Source organism: Alosa pseudoharengus, unplaced genomic scaffold (genome assembly GCF_046254945.1).
Source record: "Alosa pseudoharengus isolate Yale_2024_CS ecotype anadromous, Long Island Sound unplaced genomic scaffold, YU_APseudo_1.1 YU_APseudo_1.1_scf_10, whole genome shotgun sequence".
NCBI classification, from domain to species: Eukaryota; Metazoa; Chordata; class Actinopteri; order Clupeiformes; family Clupeidae; genus Alosa; species Alosa pseudoharengus.
Genome location: NW_027468565.1, coordinates 4,348,368 through 4,366,301, shown reverse-complemented (window position 1 = coordinate 4,366,301; position 17,934 = coordinate 4,348,368). Strand labels below are relative to the sequence as shown.

Here is a 17,934-nt window from a genome sequence, read left to right as displayed (position 1 = left end):
ACATGTCATCAGCATCATGTTCATATGATGTCTATTTGTTCTCATTCTTGTGTCAAGTGCTTAATGAAATAAACATGTGTTTACCAAGCTGGTAAAAGAGGATTCACAGATATGCAATCCCATTCTTTTTCATTGATTCTTTACTCATGTTATTTGGACAAATAGGCATATAAATATTTTCAAACATTACAAAAGGCAAGAAAGAAATACTTCGGAATGTTATGGAACAAACTACCCAAAACAGTTTGAGCCAGCAGGGTACTTGGTAGCTATGTTACGCAAATGTCATTAACTATTCATTCATACGTTTTTTTTTTCTGATCCACTAGTATGGCCGTGAATAAAATAATTTATTTAATCTTCCAAGACCAAGTGATGCTGAAGAATAAAGAATAAAGGTACATAAGGCATCCATAGAGAGAACAAGAGACATTTTACACAGACAGCCACTCAACTCAATCTAGGACAGACATGGAGCCCATAGCTCAATGTAGTTTCGGAATGATCTAACTGTGATGTGTTAAACAACACTGAACAAAAAAAAAAAAGTATGTAAAAGTAACCTGATTATTTGCTGCAATAGCTCCGGTGTATCCTGTTGTTATAGATAGAAAAAACAGCAAATACATATTCAGCATATAAGTTCAAATAACTGATTACTCAAGTCTAACACATTTTGTGATGGAAAAGGTTTTAAATCATTTGTTTGAGCAACTCCCAACAGTGCTTTGATCTTGGTATATTTAATCTTGATATCTGAAGTAGAAAGTATTATTTGACTATTATGTCAAAGCAGGAGTTCCCCAGACATGTACATGTATATCCGTTTGGACATGGGGCTATCAAAAGGACAAACAAACAAAGCGTCAGTGGTACCAGCTAATCATCTTTTTAGTAGAACTTACCAAATTACAACAAATGAGCAGAAGCACTGCATACAGACAGAATGATCAAGAAAGAATGTACATTAATATATATAGTCAAAATAGTCTATTAGTCAAAATCTTCATCTCTCTGATCCAACTGAGAGCTCAGGAACACTTGCAAAGTTAATTTGTTTTTTCTACCCATATCAACTCAGATTTTCCTGTAAGTCTTCCTCAGAAACTATCTCTGCTCAGGCAATTTTGACCCAAACTACCGGTGTGTATTGGTCTTCACATTCATAGGTCGAGTCCATTCACAGTTCTTAGGCAGTATTGGGCAGAGTTGCAATCATTTTGTGCTTGACTCAGAAGATGTACCCTCAGTAGATGTAGCGCTGCTTTTTGTGACTTCTACAAGGAAACAATCAATTTATTCAGTCATTTACTCAAATCAGTGTATTATACTGAACAATTTCACTGCAAATTCTTTTTTGACTATTCTTTACACATACAGCCTCAAAATCTTATACCAGTAACATGAATTGACACAAGGTAAAATGAAAACATGCCTTGCTGACGTGAGGTAAAATGAAAACATGCCTTGCTGACGTGAGGTAAAATGAAAACATGCCTTGCTGACGTGAGGTAAAATGAACACGCCTTGCTGTAGAACACCTCACTCACCTCTGTCCTTTTTTTCTTGTGTCTCTTCAGCTGCCGTCTTGTCAGCCCTGAAGAAAATCCGTGCACTACTCAAGGAGAAATAGAGTAGCTCAAACTCCTGTAGGCAAAGAGAAGGGTTTGTAGTCCAGTCCATCAATAGTTTTTATTTAAGTTTCACTGAGCCCAATTTTGAAGAGTCTGTCATCACTAGTACAAACACAGCATCAAGCCAGAAGCCACAAAAAAAAGCAATTTTCTTAATTTCATAGATGTAACAGATGTGCCGTGGCCTACTGGTTAGCGTTTCGGACTTGTAACCGGAGGGTTGCCGGTTCGAAACCCGACCAGTAGGAAAGGCTGAAGTGCCCTTGAGCAAGGCAACTAACACCTCACTGTGTCAGGATTAGTGTGTTCTGAAGTGCCCTTGAGCAAGGCACCTAACACCTCACTGTGTGCTGAGTGTGTTTCACTAATTCACGGATTGGGGGATCAAAAGAGTATATATACTTATACTATACTGTAACTACTGTATTGACTGAAAACACCCTTCACCCTTTCCTCAGTATAAGTGCTCCCTGGGTATTGAAGCCATACCCTTGCATGTTGTACTACTCAGTATAAGTGCTCCCTGGGTATTGAGTACATACTCTTGCATGTTGTACTACTCAGCATAAGTGCTCCCTGGGTATTGAGTACATACTCTTGCATGTTGTACTACTCAGCATAAGTGCTCCCTGGGTATTGAAGCCATACCCTTGCATGTTGTACTACTCAGCATAAGTGCTCCCTGGGTATTGAAGCCATACTTATACCCTTGCATGTTGTACTACCAGTTGTGCCACAGCATTATTCTCTTCTCATGTATGTCAGATTCCTACCTGCAGGTAGATATCCAGCCTCTTCTGGGTGAGATTCATAGTCTGCATGAGCTTCTCATCCTGGCTGGTGGCCTGGACATTTTGCTCCTTGACCACAGCATTCATCTCCTTCAAATACTTATCCCGCACTGCCTGGAACCAGTGGAGGGAGTCAAACTCCTGGTACTGGTCCAAGAGCTTCAAGATGTAGGCCACTCCTATGGCGTTCACAAACATACATGGCATATCAACCACTGAAATGTAGGACCACTGAAATGCATGCTGAATAGAGAAGAATTACTATTCAGGTCACACACAACCTGGACACAAACAGTTTACTTACCCATGGCAAAGCCATCATCTGTGAAGGCTGCCCCACCCTTGTTTTTCTTGTTCAACTTCTCTTTGCAACCAATTGAGTGCTCAACAAAATTTACAGTCTGAAAAATAGAGTATGGTAGATTCAAACAGAGTCTGAGTTCTTGTCTATATCAATCAACAGGATAAGAAGTGCAAGACTAACCAGAGGTGGGACAATCATGTAGAAGTTCCTGAGGTGCATGTTCTTCACACTGCGAAATTCTGGAGAAAACACTCCTACCAGCATCTTGAAGTATTCAGTGCCCTCTGCAGAGTTACTGGTCAAATCACCAAGGACGGAGTCTAGAACACTGGAAGTCACAGGATGCTTTGAATGCCACTTCAGAAACATTTAGATGGACACACCCATGTCTTTGGGCAACTACTCAATGAGAATTACCTGGCAGCTTTTTGAGTCTCCTCTGACAGGCCTTCCTCTTTAACCAGTTCCTCAAAGTTTACTATATCCTCCAGGTCTGGAACAAATCTTTTAAAAAGTCCAAAAATGCCCAAACTTAGCCTAGTCAACATAATGTATGTGTACATTTAAATGTTGTAAGCGAATGGAATGGGAAACACTTTCTTGAAGACGGTAAGAAACATGTTGGTGAGAAGATATTATAAACAACCCTTTTTTTAAATCAATTGATCAACAAGGCCTTCCCTTTACTTACAATTTACCTGATAGGACACCTTCTACAGAGTATACACTTTAGACCAACATAAAGACATTTTTAGAGATTTTGTTTTTAGAGAGAAAAAAATCAAAATAAGACTGACCCTTTCACACTCATCTCTGAAATTCATTTGAATTTATTTTTACCTGATAGCACTGCTGCAGCAATGTAGGCCCCCAGAGCGAATCATCCGCACATAGCCCATCGCATTGCCTGTAAGACACAGAGCCATTTAAAGAGACAATGTAGAGTTTTATAATAAGGCAATATATTTGGCCACATTGTGCTGTAATAACCTGGACAGCTAGAAGGAACATACAGTCTCTTATCATATCCATATAACAGCAAAATCTATTTTAAGGTAAAACTACAAAGAGTGTCTAAAAATATGTAGTTTCAATATAGGAAGGGAGTAATGCTGAGCCATTACAATATGTTATGATCTGATTATGTGTGTCAGCTTAAAGCAACACCAAAGAACTTTCCCTCTGTCGCACGCACGCTATTTGTTTATCCAGCACCGGCTTTGCGAATAAAGTCCACAGACAAGGTAGAATATTTTGCATGACTTATAAAAGTACGATGTATTGCGACATCAGATGCAAGTCAAATTTGTAGTTTCTTATGTCTCATTCCATCGAACTACAGATCCGCTACCCGATCTGGCAAACTTACATAGTGCGGTTATAGCCGATAGAGGGCTGCGAAGCGAATGCAGAAGTGCCGTTCACCCTGTTACGAGTTGATGAACCACTGAAACGATTTTGGAAACATTATTTTAAGGTATAAAAAACTCTTTGGTGTTGCTTTAATAGTGTTCTGCAGTTCACTCACCTATCTGGCTAATCAGCTGTCTGAACTGATCCAGGTAGCTCTGGCCATCTGGTGTGATGCCCAGCTTTCTGATGCCTCGGTTGAATTTCTCTGCTCTCTCAAAGGGATACTATAGAACACCCAAAATAAAAAGAAACAGAAAGATCAACCGAGAATCAATCATGTGACTAAAAACAACTATATCAACAGACCATAATATCATACAAGAAAGAAAAAAAACACAAAATATACTTGAAACAGGAACTTGCCTTCTGATCTGACTCATCTTTGGTCTCCCTGAAGAAGCGAATGTCCTTGATGAGTCTGGACTTGATATGCTCATCATACATGAATTGACTGAAAATGTAGAACTTCTTCCGAAGAAACTGGTATGTGAAGTTAACCTAGAGATCAAAAGCTTGCTTTAGCAGGGTAATGCTTGAACCTACAGTACTCAGGCCAATAAGTAGAACACATGTCTAATTTGCTGAATCTGAACTAGTAAATGATGACATTGGACTATCTGAACTATGTCATCTTATCATTATGGCTATGCTCCCATGTCTATTTATTAAAACAAGTTACTGTGGTGTTCATGATTCCAGTTCCATGGGTACGGATAGAGTTAGCAATGTGTCGGATGTTGATTGTGTTCAGATGCTTATTGTTGCTTGTCTTCTCAATGAAGATCTGTATGAAAATAAAAATAAAAACATTGTAAGCTTCTATGTTTATTATTAGTTAAAAACATTCAAAATGCCCTAAATCAGCAACAGAATGTGATGAAATGCTTGTACTGACCTGGTTGTTGAGATTGTAGTTGTAGCGTGACACAAATACGTGGATATTTCTCATAATTTCTAAGACATCCAGTCCCTATTAGAAGGTAACAGTACCGAGATTAGAACTTGATAGTAGAATGCAACCATGAGTCATGATTCATGAGTCTCTCGCTGGCTGACCTGTTCTAGGGTTTGGCTGGGGAGATGGGCCTCAGTCATCATCAGTCCATAGCGCTGAGTAGCAAGGTTCCTCATCTCACTGTATGTGGCCCAGTCATGCAGAGCCACAGTAGTAAGATTGTAGAAGGTTTTGTCCAAGTAATGAGTTACATATGCTGTAAAGACAAGCCATTTACAACCATATCAAGCAACCTCCTGAGTCTGAACAAACTCATGAATTTGTGCTCCACCAAAAAAAGATGGCCCAACAGATTCCCTTTCTAGAAAGTGTTGGCGATTAAAAGTTTTAAAGAGAACTGAGAGTGCTGTCCTTGCTTACTTCATACACTTTCTAGAAAAAACACAGAAGTCATTGCTGAATGAACAACTAACTTATGAGTTATGTTGTGTCCCAAAATGTCCCTACCTTTGATATCAATGAAACGATTGAAGAACCGGATGGGTTTCAGGGTGAAAAAGTGGGCCAGGTCTTTCAGGCCCACTTTGAATGGGTTTCGGTCATCTAGTTTGAGGTGTGTATGCACAGAGAGGCGCAAGTCCTTTTCAATTTCCTTGCAAAGCTTGTCCAACAAATGCTGGAAAAGACAGGAGAGGATGGAAGAGGAGGAAAGAAGGAAGAGAAATCAAATGTAAACCCTGAAATCCTGATTGTCCTCCAGAACATTGCAGGTTGCCTTATGCTATTTCTTTCTTGTCTCTAACCTCCTTGAAAACGTCCATGATTTCAGTGTCATAGCTTTCCAGCAGCTGATCACACGAATCCATGTGCTTGGAATGCATCATTGTTGGCACACTGTCTCTGAGGGCGCTGAACATGTACTAAAAAGTCAAAGAGATAGACAAATGACTAAAAACATTACAGAAACCGAGTGGAACAACTAAACGATGCTTTAAATAGCCTTACATGTATCCGTGCAGCGTCCACAGCATGGTCATACACATCGTCCAAGTAGATGGGGAAAACTGCACGGTGCCAGTACAGAAAACTGCAATCACACTGCACTTTCACCCTGGGAGAAAGAGAGCTCTTAGTCTGCAATGTTGTATCTGAATATTTGTTATCTACCATTAATTATTTAAAATGGTAATGAATTTATCACAGTCAAACAGTGTCTGACTTCACTGTGGAAGTGACTTTTACTGCCTTCTACCTTTCTCTTAGTTCACTGATCAGGTCCAGCTTCTTAAGAACCAACTGTAAGGGTAGAAGCTCTTCATCTCTGAAGGTTTTCTGTAATAGAATAGTATTAAACAAGGAGACTATTTACATCTAGTCATGGGAAGCAGCTGTTATACAAAGTGAGCAACAGTACAATCAGGACAGACATGATCAGTATAGCATTTCCTAGGTATTGATCCCATAAACTTGCTGTTTAGGGACCTTGCAGAGAGAAATGGTTGTAGTCCAAGCTAAAGAATAAGCATGGACTGATAGGAGGTGTGATATGTGTATGTGTGTATGTAGACTAACCAGATAATAGTATTGCACAGTATTTATGTGCATTCTATGCTTGGTGGTTCTTTGTTTTAGGTGTTTCCTAGGGATTTATGATTTATTTACTTTTGACCAGAGAAATGTAACCGGATGCCATACAAGGCCTAAAACAAAAAAACAAATAATGTGTAGAAAACTATTTAGATAGATAGATAGATAGATACTTTATTGATCCCCAGGGGAAATTCAAGGTTCATGTAAGGTTGTGATTTCATCACACCCTTACAATCACATTGCTGTTTAAACCCTATGGGCCCTATTTTGGCAATCTAAAACTCAGAGCATAGCGTATTCTTATCACAACGCAAAGTTTATTCCTATCTTACACTCAAATTTTTCGCCATGCCCTTCTCCTTTATTACACAATGTGCCCAGGGGTATGACAATTAACAACCTAAGGTCTGGTCCGGCGTGTGATCTAAAAATCGCTATTTTACACCATCTAAAAAGCATTATGCCACTGACCAAGAAAACCCTAGTCTATAGCGAAAGGCGCATATGAAGCACAGCTGAAGAAGACGCACTGTCACGAGATGTAAGCAGCAACTCCTCTGCAGGATAAATGTCCTTTGGTTTTTTATTCAGTCATAACATTATTGGGGTAAGCGTTGCTTTTTTCGATGGTAACCCATTGTCAGTCAATAGTGAAAGTAATTAACTGTGTATAACTTTTGTTGTTGACTATGACACCACAATGAAGTTAGTTTCACTTTGCTTATGAGTTAAAATAATAGACGAGTACAGATGTGTGTAGGCTATACTCTGCTAGGTTTTAGTAAAGCATGGTTTAGTGGAATACCTGTTCTGTATGGTGTCACGTGCAAGCAGATTCATTCAAATGTGCCGCTGACTATCAAAATACCAATGCGCTTTTTGAAGTTGCGCTGCTTGCTGTTAAAGGGAATGACAGATGTAATTTTCATTGGTTTAAAGGATGTTACACCCAAAACACACCCATGACTGATTACGAAACATAAGACCAACCTTTTTGCACTAGGCGCCCGACGTTTGATAACAAAACCACCCCCAATGTGGACTGAACACACCCCTAAATGTATTTAAGCTATTCGCCAGTGACCATGCGTTTTAGATCGCCAAGATAGGGCCCTACATGCTTCCCCACGGTCCTCACAGGAGCAATGCCTTACCATCTGCGTTCCCACACTGAGTGCCAGTGACACCACCAGTCTACGCTCCTTGGTGCTTGGCCCATTCAGAGTGTTCTCAGCCAATACCAAAGCAGAGAGAACGTCCAGCCGCTGCTCACTGTACTTCTTGTCTGATATTACTCTTTTCTGCCATGGGATTGAAGACAACATGTGAACACTATTTGGCCAGACAACATGAGATCAAAGCACATCTGCTCATTAGCAGGAAACGACTATTGAGCTTTAAAAAGTGAGTGATTTTAGGTTTGCAGTTCTAACAACCAAGCATTCTTCCACATTGCAAATGTTTGGATGAAGAATATCTTTTCTCAGATGATCTCAGGTGCAGTTGATGCTCACCTTGGCAGTGGCAATGGCTGTGAGGGCCTGTGACTGCAACTGCTGGGTGATGTGAGACACAGAATCAGCCACAACCATGGAGCGCCGGTGAAACGTGTGTTCTACCGCCTGAAAAAAAAACACCAGTCATCAAATACTCCGACATGCAGACTTATTTGACAATTTACTTGCTTACCCACTTTTTTATTTACTTAATAAGATATCAGTAACCATGGCTTACTTTCAACAGCTCCACCAGCCGACATAAGGCTTTCACCGAGGTCTTGGTCATGGGCCTCTGCATGGACATGTACATGTTCATGGTGGTTTTGATGATGGTGCTCAGGCTGTAGGCATAAAGGATACCCTAGAAGGGGGGGAGGGTTAATGAGGGTAACTGTGATGAAATACTACGTACATGTTTCTGACATTGGGCATTTGTGCCACTGGATTAAAACCATTAAAACTAATTTTCACTCCAAAAGTACAACCTAAACATATGACTAATAATGTATCCACAACCACACCAGATAACAGCGGAAATGGCAACAGCACTCTACTCACCTGCACAAACACGTTGCACCTGCTGCTCAGATCCTCTGCCAGTTTCTCAGGCCGTTGCTCTTTAGATAAGATGGACTCCATCTTCATCATCCAGGATGTCACAAAGACATAATAAGACTGGACGTCCCTGTGTAAGGAACAAAATATGCTGTAGAAAATGCCACTGGAATCTGTCCATTTAATCCTGAAAAGTTTTTTTAGACATTTTTAAAGAGTTGCTGGTTTGTTTTTGTTATTTCACCATTATATAAGTACCTTATATAAACACTATATCTTTAAGTCTTTTGGAGTGCAGTTGTGGGGAAAAGATTTGGCAGTGACACACATTTTGTATTTTGCAAACTTTGTAGCTTCAGTTTATGTGGTGGTGATTCCCATTGTTTCTAGATTATTGTGCAGAGTGATCAGATGCATGTTACCAGTTATTCATTGCAAATAGCTTCATTAGCATAAAATTCAACTTTTTTTCCCTGTAGGGGGAGTCATTCTGACTGAATTATACAATTATTGCTAAAAATGGAGGGAAGTGCTTAAAATCAATCAAATGCTTATAATTGTTAGTATTATAAAATAATACCTGTAAAATGGGGGGTAACCCCAACAACCCAGTTACACAAACTTTACTGAAGCAGTAACTTTTGGCAACAAAAATAACAGCAGCAGGCAAGCCATATGGAGCGGCGTGGCTCAGCTGCTGTAACGTTAGAAGGTAAGAATGTCTTATTTCAAAGTATTCTGACCATTATACTGGTATTTTGTCCTTTAAGACACATTTCCTTTTCTACATAACTAAAATACTTCTACCTATTTCCAAGGCTGGAATAGTTAATGGAAATGGAAACAAAAAGACAATGATCAACTACAAACATCTTCTGCAGGAAGGGCTTTCACTTACTTGGTGAGGGACTGTGCTTTCTGCTGTAAAAAAGTGTCTCTATGTGCGCGGATGCTCTGTAAACTCTTCTTGTCCATCAGTTTGGCTGCAGGAGGAACCTTATTGATGAGAAACGCATCAGGGAACCAGATGATGTTGGCTGTCAGAGTCACTGCAGGGACCTGCAGAAAGGATGTGCAGAAAAAATAAATACTAATACTGTACATGTAGAAGAAAACTCACACACAAATATTGAAGTAAAATTCCACAAAAATAAACACACTACAAACTTTTTTGCAAACATCCAGCAGAGATTTGTACAGCTTCTTGTCCACAGTCCTGAAAATGTGAAAATGCAGAACAAACAGGCCGGAGACTCCAGCATACTTGTCCCGCTGGTCAATCTCTGAAGGCTCCCCTGAATAGTTCAATCCAAGCCACAAAAGAAAATAAATATTTATCAGAAAGAGTCATTTAAATGAATTCTCAAACTGCATGGCTGTTTGTTATTTTACAAAACACTTGGGTTATAGAATGCCAAGCCCAAAAATGGTGTTTAACAGTTATTTTCTGGACCAAAATATATTTGTGGGGGTATTTCTCGAGTGTACACTTACCAAGCTTTGACTCAACATTGGCAAAAATTGTGCGGATGTTATGACCAAACTCCTCAGCAAACAAAGTGTTTTTAGAGACAGACACACCTTCCCCTGGATCATCAAACCTCTGGTCCACACAAGCCTATTTGGAAAACCATAGGGTAACATTAAGGCCCTGTATCCAGTATACTGCAGTACTTCTACAGATCCAGTATACTGGGTTTGTAAGGGCAATGGCAAACCCACCTGAAATATCATGCCATCCAGCAACTGTCCTTCTAGCTTCAGAAGCAGTTTCTCAAATGGCTTTAGCTTCTCTTCTGAGATGGCAAACTTGGATGGGTTGTGATGCACTGATTTCAGTAACCTGAAAATGTTTAAATACAAAGAATGAACTGACAGACTCACCTGGCAGCCATTTTGATCTTTTGTACCATTGGATTGTCTTGTAATGGGGACGTTGAGAATAATTTTGCTCTGTCATGTTTTTTTGTTTTGTTTGTTTGTTTGTTTTTTGTTCGATTTTCAGCATTTATAATATTATTTTGTTCTTCTACCAAATATCACTATAACATTACCGTAGACCTGCTGTGCTACTCCACAGAGCTAAACTGCAAATATAGCAGTACTCACCTCTTGTACATCTTCCAGTGGTCTTTCAAGGTTGTGTGATTCTCCATGATCTCATCCAAAGTAATGAGAATCACAAGCAACTCACCCAGGTGCTCATATACTGTCTGCAGACATGAAATTGTGGATTTTACATGAAAAAGCATGTGTAACACAAACTAAATATGCCAATACACTAAACTCATTTTGTTACATCCACTATTTGAAATCTAGAGGACATAAATAGAGGAAACATATCACAAGTACCTGAAAGTGAACACCAGTAGACTCAATAATTTTTGTGGCAGCCCTACAAAAAACACAAAAATTAAATGTGTGCTTAAAAAACACTGGTTTCAACAGTTAAAACAACCAAATGCAAACACACTTACTTATTACTGTTGTAAAGAGCTGCTAACTGATGAACCATGTTGACCACAACCTCGAAACAGCGAGACACAAAACATGACAGCTCCTGAATTGGACACAGAAAAGAAAGATTTTTCAAACTGTCCAAACATTACCTAATGAAAAATAATATCGACTCCATTTTCCTCAGGCTAAAACATATCAGCAAAAAAATCTGGAATTCTGGAACAAATCACCAAAAAAATAAAATAATAATAATACATTCGTGCCTTCAGAATTATGTAAATGTAGATCACATTATGAACCCAGTTGCTACAATACTCACTTGTAAAAAAGAAATGAATCTGCCCATCTGGATCTGTGATTCTCCCTCCACCACACTGGTATCTGATGCTGTAATACATCAAGAACAACTTGTGAACTACACGTCCGCTAGGGTGCATCATCCACCTTGACGTATGCAAATTAATCTGTCCCTATGCTTATTATGTTCCAATTATCGAAAAAACATTCCTGGTAAATTTTGAAGTAAATTGGATAATATTTAGGTGGCCCACCATCAACCTTTATGAATGGTCGAAATCGTTGTCAAATTCAGGAAATCACCTCACAATATGAGGATCTATGGGGGTATATTTCACATTATTTCACTATTATCATTTTTTTAGCCAGTAGTTATTTGAATAATAACTGTATTAAGGGCATAAAGCACACAGCTCATTGGATAAACATTGGGTTTCTTTATGTTGTCATACATATTTTGGTGATTTTTCTTAAAAAAAATTTTTTTTCTATTTTGAATATGTTATTTGATGAAAAACACATTAATGTGTATTGTAACAATTGTCATTAATCATTTAATTTAACTGTTGTTGCTTTGGTGTTATAAAAATCTCATAATTCCAAATCAGATATAGTCTACATGCGTGGGACTATTCTGTTTAGTGTAGAGTAGTAGTTGTATCACACAGGATTACATGAACTTTCTTGCAACATGGCTTCTAGTGGAGAGTGTATTAGTAATGTAGCCTAGAAATCTAGACGCACCCTAGCGGCAGCGAATTACATTTGCTGCCAGGGCTAGTCTAGCAACTCTCCGTTGGCTTGTGAGCTGGAAAAATTAAACTTCTATCAGGCCAATCAAATGCGTATAAAGACGTTAGGCGGGCTTAACATAATGATTGATGGCAGAGTTGCAACGGTTTGGCTTGAATTCCCTGCTACTTGAAAACAAAGAAGATGGATGTTGCTGTTGACGAACAGCGTGACACGTTAAGCTTTTTTTTAAGTTGGCAAAAGTTTGAACTAGCCAACTAGCTCCGCTGGTGGGAAAACGCATGGGACTCGTAGCGCTGTCAGCACTGTCCTATTGTGTGCAGAGGGAATTTGAAAGGAATTTGAGGAGAAGCAGAGGCAGTACAAGGGGCTACTGGAAGAGTGGCTGGCGAGTTTGTCCTCACAGGAGAGAGCCACCTACAAGGAGTATAACTCACAGAAAAGATTACTGGGGATTATCCCACCCCTTGGACTGAGCACTGCCAACGGTGAGTGCCCAAACCCTACATTTTAATGTGGGTCTGGCTCGTCAGGCTATTAGTAATGCCAATCCACAGTCTTCAAAATTTACTCTGTCTATAAGACAATCGTCTTGGATATTTGGTTTGGGCAGTGGCCTTGTTCAGGATGACTCGATTATCACTGGATCCCGTCTTCCAAACTGTCGCCAAGTTCTCAGTTGCTTTGTGTGGTATCTTTCGGATGGTTCATCAGAAAACAGGACAAAGTGGGAATCAGCAAATATCGTACTGTCCCAGGTGTCCAGCTTTTATAAAAAGGCCAACATTCCTTTGATATCAGAAAGGAAAGCCTGTGAAAAAATCATCAAACTTTTAAGTATAAGTATATATACACTCTTTTCATCCCGTGAGGGAAATTTGGTCTCTGCATTTATCCCAATCCGTGAATTAGTGAAACACACTCCACACACAGTGAACATACAGTGAGGTGAAGCACACACTACTCCCGACGCAGTGAGCTTCCTGCTACAGCGGCACTCGGGGAGCATTGAGGGGTTAGGTGCCTTGCTCAAGGGCACTTCAGCCGTGGATGTGGGCACCCTTCGGTTACAAGCCCAAAGCCCTAACCAGTAGGCAGCGGCTGCCCCCAAATGGCATGAATGGCATTGATTTGGATGAAAATGCCACTCTGAGCTATCCCACTGAAACGACGGACCAGCCCATCTACTGGAGAAACTTCAGAAGATGGAGAAAAACTGACAAGTTTTGCTCTGTGGCCAGAGAACGCTGAACGCTTGGTGAAGAACAAGGAGGACTTGTTATTTCTGGAGTCTATGAAAAATGACCGCCAGGCCTCATTTGGTTCATTCGATAAGGCATTAGCTGACCACATTAATTTTTTTCCAGCCTTCAAATTTTGGTACTGGCAAAACCCATGACAGCAAGCTTTTATTGATAGTTTACTTTCATGTTGTTTATTGAAAATGCCTGGCAAAGGCATTTTTTATTGCATCTTCCCCGAAAATGTACACTACTGCCATATCTCAGGAAGTAATAAAGATAGAGACACACGACTCACACCAAATTATGCGAAAATTCCATATTTATATTCAACTTCCATTGACATTATAGGACTAGACCCATTATTTTTGGCGTTATTTAAGAAAAAAGGATATTTACAGCCTAGCTTTATGGACGTCTTTAGTTGGAAACTTTAGAGGCTCTGTGGGCCACCTAAACATCAATAGAATTCAATAACATTTCTCATGGAAGTTTTATTTGGTTAAAGGAACAAAATTATTCTAGGGCCAGATTGATTATCAAATTTTTTTCAAAAAATGAGGCGGATGATGCACCCTAACGTCCGTCAAACACTGCATATTATGATCACAGCAGGCTGTTGCCTCCAACAATATGAATGAAATAGAGTATACCTCTATGCACACGGGTGTGTATGTGCATACGTGTATGTTTACATGTGTGTGTGCATTCCTGTTCCTCTGTGTCAGCTTTTTGGTGAATAGATGATAACATAGAATGGAAAACTGTTTCCACCTTGGCTTTGCTGTATAAGGAGTTTAGTGCATGGTCACAATGCCACCATGAACCAGAAACACTGTTTTTCCTTCTCCATAATCAAATCTTAGACTTTGAAATGACTACTAAAAACGGATAACTCTGATCACACTCTGACACTCTGACTGTGACACAGACTGTTACGTTACCACTTGAAGTTGGATATTCAAGTTGAAGTCGCCTATGGAACAGCGTAAAGCTTCCTTAATTATTAATTTGGGTGCCAGATAAGCATGAGGGGCGCTAGATCTATGCACCTGAACATGTTTTGCCAGACCACATTTGCATACCCTCTGTGTTAACATCAGAGAACAAGGTCAAATACTCTGTTCATCCATTCTCTGTCATCTTTAAGAGTATGTTGTATTCTGTATGTATTTTTCATTCATGTATTCTCACCCACTCTCCCCTTCTTCTCACTTTGGAGTTCTGAGACACTTTTAGGGTGTCTTGTCTACACTTCATGTTAAATATTTACACCTGTTTCAATTATGCTTGTGCATTATGGAGCTTTGGTCTAAATTCGAAAATGCCCTGTAGCATTCTTTTCCTTTACTTAACTTTTTCATTACTTTTTTCTGAAGTTGTTCAAAGTGTATTTATAAGTATGCTAGGGATCACTTGTCCTATTGCAGAAACCATCTTAAAGACTTCAGTGACTTGAGTGAGTATGCTACTGAAGGTTATCGAAGGTTATCAAATCTCAAAGAAGAATAGATTCAACTGCATGCTTAACGGCTATCAATAGGTTATTTTCATTCAATGTTGCTCCTTTTTATTCCAAATATATCTTTGGTGATTGTGGCCAAACAATACCAATTTAACAATTTCAACATTTCACTTATTTCGTAAAGCACCCTGGCTTACACAGATGTTGCTTTGCATATTTCACACATTGATTTTTGTGATTAGGTCTGGTGATTAGGATTGGTAAAGCTCTCTGATGACCCTTGCAGACACAGTTTTGTGTGAGCAATAGGCCTAATGCACTGGAGGGGTGCACCACCACACTTTTATCAGGTCAACTCTCCTGCAGGTCAATGAATCATATGAAGGGTGCCCAACAGACACACACATATTTATATTAAAGTTTTCTTCCAGATCTCATGACAATAATATCTTAGTTAGATTTTAGTGTGCTTTATTAGCATCAAACAGCTTCAATGCTTGACCTGACTTAGAAGTTCCAAAGAGTCAAATAATGCCTACTGTATGTTCTTGTCTTTCGAAGTGTAAGAGTGCCCAAAGCATTGCACATGATAAAATAACTTTTAATATTTTCTTATTTTTTCTATTACCATGAAATATGCAATCATGCATAAACATTTGGTATGGTATGGCCATGCAAACATTTAATCCATAATTACATCCAGATTTCAGTAAAAGGTCTCATTCTCTCTTTACACACAATGTTCATTTTGTGGTATGCTGTGGTACTTTTGGCATAATTTGGTTGCATATGGTCAAAGACTGTTTAAAGGACTTGTTTAACACCAAAACTCTGTAATGTTTCTTCAATGAAATGTGCATTCATTATTGCACAATGTAGCGAAGGGAGAGAGCAGTGACCCCACCCAGTCATCAACCCGGGTCTCCGGGGCACTAAACCTGCAGCTTGACCGCAACGCTAAAGAGCCAGGCCCGTTGGTATGGCAGTCAGAGCACATACTCAACTGTAGTGACGGTACACACAACAATACACACACAATAATATCAACAGTAAAAATGTAACAGATGACAACACATCAGTGGGAAAAAAAATATTACCTCCTTCACCATAGTAGAGTAGACCATTATAAAACTTATTCTCAGCCTACAGAGGAAATAATGAGATGTTCATTTATCATGATTCAGGTGTCGAAAGCCACTATTATTTATTATATTGATAATTTGTCGTTTATGAAAGCAATTCCATACCTCATATTTTAGCTTCTTTACTTCGCTGCACAAGGCGGCATACACAGTGATTACTTTGTTGAGTACCTTAAGAAAAGAAAAAAACACAGGCTTGACAAAAGGAAGAGATCACAATAGTGCCATTATTAACCTTGATGTTACAATTGACCAACAGAAATACTTTAAGGAGGATATACCTTATTTTCTGTTTTAATCAACTCCAACAATGATGACTGTTCATGTGGTACAAGCTGTAGGCGAGAATAGATTAAAAAAGCAAATCATGCAAAAGTTAGACCAAATTTTTATGTCAACTGTTGGTTCCTGTTTTTTCCTGGTTTTACAACAGTTAATACAAAAACAATTAGCTGAATGGCAATTTATGAAAAGGCAACAGTTTTTTTTTTTTATTGCAAAAACATTTCATGGAAGATAACACATTACCCTTACATTACCAAGTGGCAAATAATATGAATAATTCCTATCTGAGTATTTAGGAGTCATTATTTAAGGCGTTTTACCTGTAGTGCAATAGGGTCTAAGGTGAAGTCCCACACATCACCAATAGTATCATCTAAGGCTTCCTCGATGCCCTTAAGTTGTGATGTGTATTCTTCCAGGAACTTCCCATAGTTCTTCAATTGCACTTCGGTGTGTATTTCTTTAAACAGACGATGAGACATATTAGTCCATATTAACACGTAGGTGTTATATTTTCAGTGGTATGAACTTTTGGTGGCGTTAATTACTTTGTGGTGTAGGCTTAGCCTCATTGCGATGCTATGTTGGCCTTTACAACCTGAACCGAATCAGAAATATGATACTATGTACAAGCGGTCGTTTCGACAACCTGGCTGCGATGTCCGTGGCGCATCATAAAATTTGCAGTATGGTATTTAAAAGTCATTTTAACCATTAACGTTACCCTGAAATATCAACAGTTAACATCGCAAAAGGTTAATGCTATAAAATGAAGAATTGCTGCTCACTGGTATTAAATACCGTGACTGCTGCACGAACTGATCACGGCAACCAACGTTTGGTGAATGGCAGTGAAAGGAAAATAGTTACCGTCAAATCAACCTGTCACCTGTTCACTGGCAGGTTAATTGTCCTGTGACAACTTAACGATACCAACCACCACTAGCTGCTAGCTAGCCTACAATGCAAGCTGGCATGTTAGCTCCCAAGTTAGCATTTAATATTTGGCATCTGCCATACCATAGCCAAGTGTCACTTCACAATAAAGACTTACTCTGTGAACCATCATCAAAACGGTCAAATTCCCAGTCAGGGGAGATAGCCTCCACAGCCATGGTGTTGTTTGACACAATGGGCTAACTATGTCTACATCTAAATAAGATAGGCATACAAAACAGACTTCTCACTGAAAGCTACGATGTGACCACAGGACGTGACGGTCCCATGATTTAACCCATGACGAAAGAATTGGGAAATGTAGTTTTTTTGCTGAGCACATAGTCTAATTAAAAGTCCTCGCTTGCAAGTAGTCTACTGGCCCACACGTTCTTCTGTATTTTCAATATGCTGGGCTAACCTACATGCAAAAATGCACCACATCAATTATTATCATTATCATTATTATTATTATTGCAGGCCTACGTTTAGCTTATGTCAGGAATTATTCAGTAGGCTAGGCAGCATACATGTATATCTATGCTAGGCAGGCTATGCGACGCTCCTCATGAATATAAGAAGTTATAGAACTAAGCTGGAGTAGCCTACGCCTT

The 17,934-nt window shown here is 39.2% G+C and overlaps 1 protein-coding gene across 1 annotated transcript; it reads right to left on the bottom strand.

The window, feature by feature from the left end:
* Nucleotides 1–122: 122 nt before the first annotated feature.
* washc4 (WASH complex subunit 4) lies at nt 123–17,609 on the bottom strand. Its single transcript, XM_076303376.1, has 33 exons — nt 17,439–17,609; nt 16,705–16,844; nt 16,381–16,434; nt 16,205–16,270; nt 16,055–16,100; nt 11,521–11,588; nt 11,219–11,301; nt 11,094–11,136; nt 10,851–10,954; nt 10,464–10,584; nt 10,236–10,359; nt 9,909–10,036; nt 9,640–9,800; nt 8,745–8,871; nt 8,422–8,547; nt 8,202–8,309; nt 7,842–7,988; nt 6,350–6,429; nt 6,103–6,208; nt 5,901–6,017; nt 5,605–5,773; nt 5,199–5,353; nt 5,038–5,112; nt 4,822–4,926; nt 4,506–4,640; nt 4,258–4,366; nt 3,570–3,636; nt 3,147–3,233; nt 2,910–3,057; nt 2,730–2,826; nt 2,408–2,604; nt 1,551–1,647; nt 123–1,277 (listed from the first exon to the last, which is right to left on the bottom strand). The coding sequence occupies exons 1-33, from the start codon at nt 17,497–17,499 to the stop codon at nt 1,216–1,218; spliced, it is 3,513 nt and encodes a 1,170-aa protein (XP_076159491.1). The 5' UTR covers nt 17,500–17,609; the 3' UTR covers nt 123–1,215.
* Nucleotides 17,610–17,934: the final 325 nt, after the last annotated feature.

Bases quoted from the DNA above. Each gene is read 5' to 3' on its own strand.
- washc4 (XM_076303376.1), bottom strand. From the start codon at position 17,499: ATGGCTGTGGAGGCTATCTCCCCTGACTGGGAATTTGACCGTTTTGAT. The intron at 11,302-11,520 runs GTGAGTATTGTA...TGTCCAATTCAG, and splicing joins GATTCATTTCTTTTTTACAA to GAGCTGTCATGTTTTGTGTC. The intron at 4,927-5,037 runs GTCAGTACAAGC...ATTTTCATACAG, and splicing joins ACTACAATCTCAACAACCAG to ATCTTCATTGAGAAGACAAG.